The following is a 12,235-nucleotide window of genomic DNA, read 5'->3' on the forward strand; positions in this document are numbered from 1 at the left end:
TTATGTCCCTGTATCCAGGCACCTTTCATAACAGATCATCACTCAGGTTCATATTTACACAATGGTCTTTGGCTCTTTTGTTGAACAGATTCTTTTGTACACCTTTGAGCAGCAAAAATATCCTAAATTTTGCCTCCCAAAAGGGGTCCTCTGGAATATATAAAACCTGTAAAATGAGAATACGTAAAACAAAAGGAAGCATTAGAATTATTCTAGGTGTTTATCCCCTAGATGTTATTGGCATCATCAAAACATAGCACATGAATAAGCCCAGATTAAATCCTTCATAAACCTCCCAGAACCCATCTTGGACCTTCAGCTTCAAATAAAGGAGCCTATTTCTGCAGGTGTTATGGGCATCTATAAATATAGGTAAGAGTATTATTCTCTTGCTCTCAGCCTCTTGCAAGGTACCAAGATAATATTAGCTTTTTCTTTTCTTTTTTTGGTATTATTTACTTATTGGTTACATTCCTGAGAATCAAGACTTCTCCATCGTCCATGTGTCATTAATTCTTACCCAGAATTTGGCCCTTGGTTTAGAAGACCATCAGATTCAGCAAGACGCCTGATCCATAGAGCTGGCAACAGTATGAGATTGGCCAGTACTTTCCCCTTTCTTCATTCCCAGTCATAGGAGGCAGGTTGGATAAGTGCGAGCTTATAGGACTGTGTTATCCACTGGTTAGTACAGATGCAGAAACTATTAATCCCAGTTTACACAGATGAAAAGAAGAAACATCCCATTCCATCATTCCTCAGACAGATGTAGAGGTATTGTCTTGATGTCTTGCTTGCAGTTAATCCTTTCTTCAGACCTTATAAATGTGATTCATGTCCCTGTACTACAGGATCAGGCAGAGAAAAAGAAACATTTTTAGAAATGCAGGAGAAATTTTTAGTGGTTTCTGTTACTACCCCACTTCCTCCCTCCCGTTTCTCCTACAGTATCTCAACAACCTCTTCACTGTTGATTCCCCCTTTAATTAAATGCCTGTTATGTTTTAACACACATTCTGTCATGCAAGCCACTCTTTCTGTCTCTTATTAGAAAGAAAGTAGATGTTTCAAATGTCAGTTTCAGTTTTCAGTCAGTCCACTACTTTGTGTTTGGTAAGGTATATGATGTCAGTCTATTGTGTATGCTTCTTAGCATGCTGTTGAACTGCACCTGCAGCAAAATGGGTTTCTTTGTCAAGTGATGTATATAAAGGAAGTCCAAATTGAAACCGTTTGTGCTGTGATGTTAAAGGTGTTAAAGGTATTTGCTTTAGTCACCAGGTGTATAAGTCCAAATCCAAAATGAGTGTCTATTCTGGGTAAAACCTATTGCTGTCCACCTGGAACCATAGGTAATAGGCCAGTGTAATTCTATGTAAACACGTATTTGGAATTGCTGGGTCATAATAACTGTGTTTAACCATGTGAGGAACTGCCAGATTGTTTCCAAAAATAATGTAAAATGCACCATTTTACATTCCCACCAGCAGTGTATGAGGGTTCTGATTTCTCCACATCATTGCCAGGACTTATCTGACTTTTTGATTTCGGCTGTACTAGTGGGTGTGAAGTGGTGTCTCATTGTGGTTTTGATTGCATTTCCATGATGACTTAAATGATGTCAAGCATCTTTTCATGTGCTTATTGGCCATTTATATATCTTCTTTGGAGAAATGTTTATTGAGATCCTTTGCCCATTTTTTAATTGGGTTATTTTGCCTTTTTACTACTGACTTGTAAGAGTTCTTTATATAATCTAGATACAAGTCCCTTATCTTGATATATGATTGCAAATATTTTCTCCCATTGTTTGATCTTTTTACCTTCTACCTGGTGTCCTTTAAAGTACAAACCTTCATTTTTTTCTTTTGTTGCGTGTGCTTCTGGTGTCATATGTAAGAATTCTTTGCCAAAGCCAAGGTCATGAAAATTTACTCCTGTGTTTTCTTCTATAGGTTTTATAGTTTTTGCTCTTACATTTAGGTCTTTGATCCATTTTGAGTTAATTTTTGTATATAGAAAAAAGTCCAGTTCATTCTTTTACATATGGCTATCCAGGTTGTCCTAGCACCATTTATTGAAAAGACTATTTTTCCCCGCTGAGTGGTCTTGTAATAGAGGGAGGCAGTATGCAGCCCTTAGCACAAAGCCTTTGCTGGGTGCCGGTACTGGGCAACCCATTACCAGGCAACAGTTACTGAGAGACCACTAACTAGAGCCGGGGTTAGGAGGTCCCGCTCAGTCATTGGTCGGCAGAGTGGTGGTCAGGCGGAGCGAGGTAAGAGGCAGATGCTGGCCTCCTCCCTGGGGCCCTCCAGCTCACCTAGCCTCAGGCCAGTGGATGAGCTGGAGGGCCCCAGGGAACAGGCTGGGGGCTGTGTCCTGCAGGGCTCTAGAGCCCTCGCCAAGGCCACCCACTGGCCAGGTACAGGCCTTGAGGCGGCGGTGAACCTCTCCCCCATCCCTACCTCCATGACCTGATGGCGGTGGCAGTCTACATGGGACACAGTCTGCAGGACCTGGCCCCCACCATATGGGCGGCCTGAGGAGCCTGAGGGCCAGTTGAGTCCTGGGTGCCTGGCTCCCTCAGTGATGACAGCTGGGCAGGGTCTGGGGACCTGGCCCTGAGGGAGCCACCAACTGAGATCTGCCTCCTCTTAGCCAGGACCTGGACCTTGGAAGGTGAAAGTTGTGCCTTGGGACCTTGCCCTTTCTTGTCAGAACAGAGAATAACATTTGTTTGGTGGAGATTTACAGGAACATGGTTACCTAACCATGACCTGACCTCAAGAACAAAGGATCTGACACCAAGAAGTTTGCAACAACTAACCAAGCCCTCCCTCACTTCTCCTATAAAAAGGTCTTCGCTGAAAGCTTTCAGGGAGTTTGGGGCTTTAAAGGCATGAGCCACCCATCTCCTTGCATGGCCCTGCAATAAACCTTTCTCTGTTCCAAACTTCGACGTTTTGGTATCGTTTGGCCTCACTGTGCATCAGGCACATGGACTTGAGGTTTGGTAACAGTCTTGGCAGGCTAGTTGAAAATCAGTTGACCATACATGTATGGGTTTATTTCTGGACTCTCAACTCTATCCCATTGATCCATAGGTCTGTCCTTGAGCCGGTACTACACTGTAGTGAGTTTTGAAATCAGGATATATGAGTCTTCCTACTTTATCCTTTTTCAAGATTGTTTTGGATTTTCTGGGTTCCTTGCAATTCCGTATGAATTTGAGGATCAGCTGTTAATGGCAGTTGGATTCTGATAGGGATTGCGTTGAATCTGTAGATAAGATGAAAATACTCCCCAAAACTTAACACTATTAAGTCTTCTAATCCACGACGTGGAATGTTTTTCCATTTATTTAGATCTTTTTCTTTCAACATTTTTTGGTTCCTTTGCAGTTTGTTGTTATTTTCAGAGTTTAAGCTTTGTATTTCTTTGAGGTTTACTCCTATGTATTTTTTTATGCTATTATGGATGGAATTGTTTTCATTTCATTTTTGCAACTGTATAGAAATCTGATTGTTATATATTGATCTTGTGTCCGGCAACCCTATTGAACTCATTTATTAGTTCTGATGGTTTGTGGTTTTTTTTGGATTTTTAGCATTCTCTATATACAAGATCATGTTATCTCTGAATAGAATTAGTTTAACTTCTTCCTTAACCTATCTGGAATGTTTTTCTTGCCTAACTACCCTGGCTAGAACCCCCAGTATAATATTTAAGAGTCCGGAGCAGACCTCTTTATCTTCTTCCTGATCTTAGGGACAAAGCATCCAATCTTTCACCATTAAGTTTGCTGTTACCTATGGGTTTTTCATACAGCCATTAATGTTTAGTAGCTGCTAAGCCATGTAGTTTAATTATCCTGAGAATTCTTTGTTTTTTAATCCCGTTTGGTCTTACTGTTTCCTTTGTTCTGAGTAATCTTCATCTTCATCTTCTTCCTATCATTCAGCCCCATTCAGGGGAAACTGAGCTAGTAGGTCTATGACAGCCTCCCTCATGACATCGGAAACCCATGTTAGTGCAACCTTGTAGTATGAAACAAAACTTACGGCTTATGCCTACAAGAGACTTGTAATTGAGAATGTATCTAACATGGCACTTGATTTATACCAGTTCACAAAACAACGGGCAAGTGCCATTTTTGTTGGGAAGGCAAAGAAAATACTATAATGATTCTAGGTGATTTATTTAGTAATGATGTTAGTCTAACTTACAATGTAACTGCTATTTGGCATAACACTGATGTATTTGATAAAAATTAAATGGATTGAGTTTTAACAAGACATTTGATAATACTGATATCAATGACCAAATGTATTGGGAATTTTACTTAAAGCCACCACAAGTTGTTCTTTTGATGGAAGGTGATTGGCTAGAGAATTAACTAGATTTAGTTAATAATTAATTGTTACATTGAATCAAGGTGTTAGTACATTAGTTCAATTTTTAATGGAAGGAAGAAATATCAAATTTGTGCATAATTAAGAATAAATTTACACTGAAATATTACTAAACTGAGGTGTTAAAAATTAAAGCTATACTTACCTTACTGGATGATCAAAAGATTAGAATTTTTGTGTTTATCTTTGTTTTTGTATTCTATAAATGCTATAAAAGATGAAAAATGATGACAAATAATTAGAATTAAGCAAGCTTGTCAAGGGTGGAGAGGGAATGTACTTATATAAGCACAAGATTAATCTCAACTGGTTAATATACCCTGTGCTAATGTTAGGCCAACCCTGAATGAAATGTATTAACTAGTGTTTAAAATAGGCCTGTGCTAGGGTCCAAGATAGACTAGGGGGCAACTTGCACTAGCTTGTCAGCATTCTTTAATGGAAAATGTAAAGATTGATTTGCACCTGGTTTCTGTCATGTTTTCTTGTTTCTGCTGTTAAGCCTATTCACGCAGCCTGATTCTGGCTATGTGATCAGAGAGGTATAAAAAACCCTTCCTTGGACAAGATTGGGGCTCCACTGAGACCAGGGTATCTCCACTGTATCTTGGTGGTTCACAGCTGAAAATGAAATGTGTCATATTACTGAGATGGGGTCCTGGGAGCTGTGCCTAGAAGTTTTGGACCCCTCTAATGTTTCCCTATGTACTGTGACCTCTACCCTTTTGTGAGTATAGCCTCAAGAATCCCAATTATATGACCCTATTTTATGGCTGCACATACCATCTCATTTTGAAGAAAAGGAGAGTGAGGTGTGACTCTCGTTTTACTTGTTCTCAGAGAAGGTCAGCTATAACATTTATTCAGCCAGCGATGTTATTCGGCTCATACATCACAGAGAAATGTCCTTATCTTGTATTACAAAGCTGTAATTCTTTTTGTTCCTGATTAATTAATCATATTTGCTTTGTTGTGCAATAAACTTTTTACTTTACAAAAAAAAATCTTACAAATTTACATTCAAGTTCACAATACATGTAAGAATTTCAGCATTAAGAACTTACCAAAATTCTCCAGTCAAAAATTTGACTGCTTGTAATTGGGTTCCAACATTCTGTCAAAATTCAGAATGAAATTCATAGAGTTACAGAATGGAATAGGGTATATTAAGACATAAATACTGTATTATCACAAATGAGTCTGAAATGACAGTCCATGCTACTCACACCATATCCTACTTTCAGCGTAACAAAACTTGAAGAATGTTTTCTTCAAGTAGTTACAGATCTTACATTGGAAGAATGTTGGCCTAAGATTTTATAAATAATTGTGGCTCTCATGAAATGTGTCAGTAATCACATTCCTTCTATTTTCAGTGTAAATGGCACTAGAAGTATACCTACCACCTATATTTTGAAGAAAAAAAAAAAACTATGGCCATCTCACTCCTTTATTCCATGTAATTTTAGGATAGACATGTGTACACTAAAATCCAATACTCCCCCCCAAAAAATTAAAACTTTTAAGAATAACCAAAAGTCTTATTAGGTTTAACCCCTCTTCTTGGGAATATTGAAAATATTACTTGTTACTTGTATCTGAGTTCTGTATCTGATTTTTTTACAGGGGAAACAAGGCAAGCACATCTTATATGGCTGCAGTGAACTTTTTAATGCTACACAGTTCATAAAACAGGTAAAGTGTACTTTTTAGTTTGTTTCTGCTAACATACCCTAAGTTGCTGTTGATATTTTTCAGAAGAGAGCAAGATAATCATGTTCATCTGAACCAGCTGAAACTAAAAGCCATAGAGCTAAAAGAATGTAAGGTTGTACCGTGGACAACTATAAAGGAAACTCTTATAAGTAACATTATTTCCATTATCCCAAATCTATGAAAAGGTAAATTTAATTCAGAAAATTTTTAATTGGAGTAGTGTTACTCACTTAGGCTAAATTCATTTCAGCATTTCCTTGACATACTGTCCACATTTCTGACTTTGCCGAGCTGAGAAATTAAGTAACCTTATTAAGGGGTTGTATGTGCTCAGTTGATACAGCAGAATTACATTCACCTTGAAAGTTAATGACAGCAGTAGCTGAGGTGTACAGAGTCTTTACATTCTTTTACTATTGTTTCCATGACTGTTCTCAGTAATTACATTAACTTCAACTTTTTAAAGCTTAAACTACCTGAGAGGCTCAATAGGCTGACCAATAATATCCATTCACCCTTACCTTGGCTGCCATAAAAATCATAACTGTACCCTGTGCTCGTTTTCAGCAGCTCTTCCTAGCATCTTTTTCTAGCACAAGTTTCTTACCCACATTATATGGTTCTTGTATTTTTAACCTTAATGAGGTGGCCCAGTGGTATTGTGAGAATTTCAGACATACAGAAAAACTGAAGAGAATTTGCACTGAACACGTGCATACTCCCCATTAACATTTTATTGTACTTGCTTTATAAGATACCTGTCCATCTTTCCATTCTTCATTCTATTCCTTGCTCCACCTGTATTAATTTCAAAGTAAATTGTAGCTATCAGTACACTTCCCCCTTAATACTTCATTGCCAATATCATTAACTAGATTTCATTATTTGTTTAGTTTGTTGTTGTTGTTTTACCTTTGGAGATAAAATTTACAATAGTGAAATACACGTATCTTAAGTGTACATTCCTAACTTTGTCAGATGTTTCGTTCACCTGAGTATAACCCAAACCCCTATCAAGATACAGAACCATTACACCACAGAGTTCCTTTATGGCCTTTGCCAGTCAATCCTTGCTCCTAGTCAAAGCCTGCTCCCAAAACACTGTCTTGATGTTTTTCCACCATAGATTAGTCTTGTCTATTTTAGAACATCATGTAAATGGAATTTTTCTTCGTTAGATTAACTAGAAGATTCTCAATTTTATTAATTCTTTTAATGAAGCAGATGATGTTAATGCTAATTTTCTCTATTTGTTTTCTTTTTTTTAACCCTTGAATTTTTTTTTTTTGAATTTTTTTTTTTTTTTACACTGGAGGTTCTTATTACTTATCTATTTTATACTCTATTTGTTTTCTGTTCCTTGGTTTCTACTTTTTATTATTTCCTTTGTGTTGATTACTTTGGGTTTACATTCTTCTTCTTTTACTAGCTTCTGATATTGGATAATCATTAAGTCATTAACTTTAGCTTTTCTTTTCTAAAATAAACATTGAAAATCATAAAATTTAAACTCTTGCCAAACACTGCTTTAGCCACATTCTACAAATGTTGATGTTATGTTTTTATTACCATTGTTGGAAATATTTTTAATTTACCTGGTAGTTTATTCTTTAGCCCATGTATAGAGATCTATTGTTGTTTCAAGTATTTGTGGGTTTCTAGATATCTTACTCTTACTGATTTCTAATTTAATTCCCTTTTTGTCATAGAACATTCTATACATAAGTTCATTATTTCAGAATTTATTTAAATTCCTTTTCTGGCCCAACATATGGTCTATCTTGTTAAGCACTCCATATGCACCTAAAAAAGAACATGCATTATGCAGAAGTTGAAGGAAGGGTTCTATAAACATTAATTCGGTCAAGGTAGTTGATAGCATTACTTAGATCCTCTATGTCTTTATTTTTATTTTTTTGGGTCTAGTTCTATCAGGTATTGAAAGATTGGTATTACAATCTCTGACTGTGATTGTGGAATTGTCTCTTCCTTTAGTTCTGTCAATTTCTGCTTTTTGTGTTTTTAAGTTCTGTTATTAGGTACATACAGACTTATTATTGTATATTCCTGATGAATGGATTCTTTTATATGCAGTATTCCTCTGCATATCTGGTAATGCTCTTTGTCTTGAGGTCTGCTTTATCTGACATTAATATAACCACCCTAGCATTCTTACACTTAGTTTGCATCTTATAACTTTTCCGTCTGTTTACTTTCAACTTGTCTATGCATTTATATTTAAAGCATATATCTTGTAGGTAGAATATAAGTGGATCTTGTGTTGTTTTTTTTAAAACCATTATACAGTCTCTTTTAATTGGAGTCTATTGGTCTATTAACATCTAATGTAATTATTAATATGATTAGATTTAGGTCTAGCACTTTACTGTTTCCTCTGTTCCTCTTTCCTACCTTTCTTTGTATTATTTGAACACTTTTTAGAATTCCACTTTAATTCGTCCACAGATTTTTTTTTTAGCTATATCTCTGCATTTCAAATTTAGGGTTGCTCTGTTATGCCACTTGCGTTAAATGTAGAAACCTTGCAACCATACATACCCTCAACATTTATGCTGTGATTGTCATATTTTACATCTACATACATCATTAACCTCACAAGAGAGTGGACAGTGTTACCATTTGTGCTTCAGTCATGTTTATAACAAAGACATAAATCTTTGCATTTATATGGATATAAATTCCAGTGCTCTTCATCCCTACTTATAGCTTCTTTTTTCTTTTTTTTTTTTTTGGCTGCATTGGGTCTGCATTGCTGCATGTGGGCTTTCTCTAGTTGCTGCGAGTGGGGTCTACTCATTGTTGCGATGCACGGAAATTCTCATTGCAGTGGCTTCTCTTGTTGCGGAACACGGGTTCTAGGTGCGTGGGCTTTAGTAGTTCTGGCACGCAGGATCTAGTGCACAGGCTCAGTAGTTGTGGTGCACAGGCTTAGTTGCTCCACAGCATGTAGGATGTTCCTGGACCAGGGCTTGAACCTGTGTCCCCTATATTGGCAGGCAGATTCTTAACCACTGTGCCACCAGGGAAGTCCCCCTACTTATATAGATTTTAATTTCCATCTGTTGACTGAAAAACTTGTAGCATTCACTGTAGCTCTGGTATGCTAGCAGTGAGTTCTCTTAATTTTTTATTAGATGAAAATGTCTTTATTTCACCTTTATTCTTAAATAATTATATATATATATATATACACACACACATCTGTACATATGTACATATATATAAATATTTTTTCTAGATACAAAGTTCTGGTAGACAGTTTTTCAGCACCTTAAAGATGTCAGTCCACTGTCTTCTGTGTTTCATTGTTTCTTATAGGAAGTCAGCAGCCATTCAGATCAGTGTAAAATTTTTTTTAACATCTTTATTGGAGTATAATTGCTTTATAACAAAGTGAATCAGTTATGATATACCTATATCCCAGTATCTCTTCCCTCTTGCGTGTCCCTCCCTCCCACCCCTCTAGGTGGTCACAAAGCACCTAGCTGATCTCCCTGTGCTATGAGGCTGCTTCCCACTAGCTATCTGTTTTACGTTTGGTAGTGTATATATGTCCATGCCACTCTCTCACTTTGTCACAGCTTTCCCTTCCCCCTCCCCATATCCTCAAGTCCGTTCTCTAGTAGGTCCGTGTCTTTATTCCAATCTTGCCCCTAGGTTCTTCATGACCTTTTTTTTAGATTCCATATATACATGTTAGCATACAGTATTTGTTTTTCTCTTTCTGACTTACTTCACTCTGTATGACAGACTCTAGGTCCATCCACCTCACTACAAATAACTCAATTTCATTTCTTTTTATGGCTGAGTAATATTCCATTGTATATATGTGCCGCATCTTCTTTATCCATTCATCTGTCAGTGGATACTTAGGTTGCTTCCATGTCCTGGCTATTGTAAATAGAGCTGCAGTGAACATTTTGGTACATGACTCTTTTTGAAGAGTTTTCTCAGGGTCAGATCAGTGTAAATTTATATGTAATGCGTAATCTCTCTCTGGTGCTTTCAAGATTTTATCATTATCTTTGGTTTTCAGCAATTTAATTATAATGTATCTATGCATGACTTCTGTGTATCTTGCTTGGGGATCACTGAGCTTCCCGAGTCTATAAATTTATACCTTCACCAAATTTAGGGAATTTTCAGCTGTTAGTTCTTCAAGAATTTTTATGCCCACTTTTGTCTCTCCTTTTGGGACTCCATTTATGTTTAACTGTTTATAGTGTCCCACAAATCCCTGAGGATTCTGTTCTTTAACGTCTATAAGTTGCTCTGTCTTCAGATTCAATAAGTCTTTCTTCTGCTATCTCCATTCTGCTGTTTGATGTATTTACCAGTTCTTTAATTTTCACTTGGATTTTTTTAAAATGTAGTTTATATTTTTATGTTGAGATTTCCTTTTTTCATTCATTGTGAGCCTATTTTTCATTATTTCATTGAGGATATTGTCCTAGCTGCTTTTAAAACGTGGTCTACTATGGGCCCACCCTTGGGGTCCAGTGGTTAAGACACTGCACTTCCAATGCAAGGGGCACAGGTTCGATCCCTGGTCAGGGAAGTAGGATCCCATATGCCATGCGGCATGGCCAAAAAAAACCCCTGGTCTATTAATTACTACACATGGATCATCTCACTGTTGGTTTCCATTGTCTTTCCCCCTAGAGAATGGCTCCATTTTCCTGTTTCTTCATATATTTACTAATTTTAGATTGTATCCTTTACATTTTGAATGTTGTATTTTGGAAACTGAATTCTATTTCTCTGAAGAGTGTTGGTCAGACCCAAAGTTCAAACTCTGTCTCTTGGGCAGCAGTTCAAATCTCACCTGTTTGTTAGTCTGTACAGTCTGTTGCCCCCAAACTCTTTCCTCTGGTTTTTCAGTCCAGAAAGACTGCAGGTTTTCTGTCAGTTTTAGCTGCCAGTATAGCACCAACTGTGGCCTGCCTTCAGGCTAAGAGCCACAGAACCAGAGAACTCAGTCCGGGTTATTCCCTCCTTCCAAGTGTTGATTCTGTTCCAGAAGCCACCTGCTTTCAGTTGCTCCCCATTGCCTACAGGTAGTTGGTTTTTGTATTTGTTTAAAGTTTATAATTTCTATCTCTCTGTCATAGACTTGGTGCAATAGTTTACCCAGCCTTCCAGAATTGAAAGCCTTTTCCCTTCCTTTTAATGATCTTTAGAAATATATTAAATATATTTCTAATTTCTTTTAGAAATAAAATATATAGAAAAGTGAACTGTCAGCAGTAAAGTCAAACATGATGTTGTTTTTCTTTACATTTTCATAGTGAATTAATTAATTTTTTTATTCTCAGATTTTTGTTTTCCATTACTTGAATTTACTCCTATATAATGTTTACACACCTTTTTGCCATCACAGTTTTTAAATATCTATGAATCTTAAACATTTGAGTTAGTGGTGAATATTGAATGAAAATGTATTATTCTAGAAATGCAGTGCATGAAATAGAAAGCCTGGATTTTACCATGATAAAAGTGTGCATTTAAGGTGTTTACAAATATAATTCAAGCCCAAGTTTCTTTTGTGATTAAAAACAGTAATATTTATGATTTTATGTTTTGTTTTAGCTGTCACAACTTGGACAAAAATAACACAGAAGAACCTTAACATGAGAATCTATTTAGAACTTGGATAAACGTAAAAAGTCAAAAGAGCCAGATGTTTCCTTTCTTCATATCAATGTCCTAACAGTGAAACTTAGAGTTATTTGTTAATTTTTAAGGAAATTCTATACTTAATATAATGTGTACTGATTAAAGCAATAAAGCATTTGAGAAATAAATTTTAACATTGTACATTATCTCTCCTGTTATGTTTGACAAATGAGAAAGAAAGTACTTACTTTGGAAGGAAGGAAAGCTCTGTCTGAATATAATGTTAAAATATTAATATAATAACCAATATATTATGATTGAAGCTAGTAAAAGTTTAAGAATGTAATATACAAGTGTTATTTCATTGGTTCATGGATCTCCTACATCTCCTAAATTGTATGCATTTTAATTGTAAAATTACCTTCCCATGGTTTGTTTCCCATGTTGCCTCTAGATTTTATAGCCAC

The 12,235-nt window shown here is 36.4% G+C and overlaps 1 protein-coding gene across 2 annotated transcripts in view; it reads left to right on the plus strand.

The window, feature by feature from the left end:
• SCFD1 (sec1 family domain containing 1) overlaps window positions 1–11,969 on the plus strand; it is a 142,744-nt gene extending 130,775 nt beyond the window's left edge. Inside the window, exons 24-25 of one of the 2 annotated variants that reach the window (XR_004348513.1) lie at window positions 6,042–6,316; window positions 11,742–11,956. Coding sequence is in view for 1 of the 2 variants with exons in the window: in XM_032623103.1 (XP_032478994.1) it covers window positions 6,042–6,110; window positions 11,742–11,765 (93 nt within the window). In the remaining variant the exon portion in view is untranslated. Of the gene's footprint in view, window positions 1–6,041; window positions 6,317–11,741 lie in introns of both variants that reach the window. The other variant, XM_032623103.1, reaches the window with a different exon arrangement.
• The last annotated feature ends 266 nt before the right edge of the window (window positions 11,970–12,235 follow it).

The sequence above is a fragment of the Phocoena sinus genome, chromosome 2, assembly GCF_008692025.1.
Source record: "Phocoena sinus isolate mPhoSin1 chromosome 2, mPhoSin1.pri, whole genome shotgun sequence".
NCBI lineage: Eukaryota > Metazoa > Chordata > Mammalia > Artiodactyla > Phocoenidae > Phocoena > Phocoena sinus.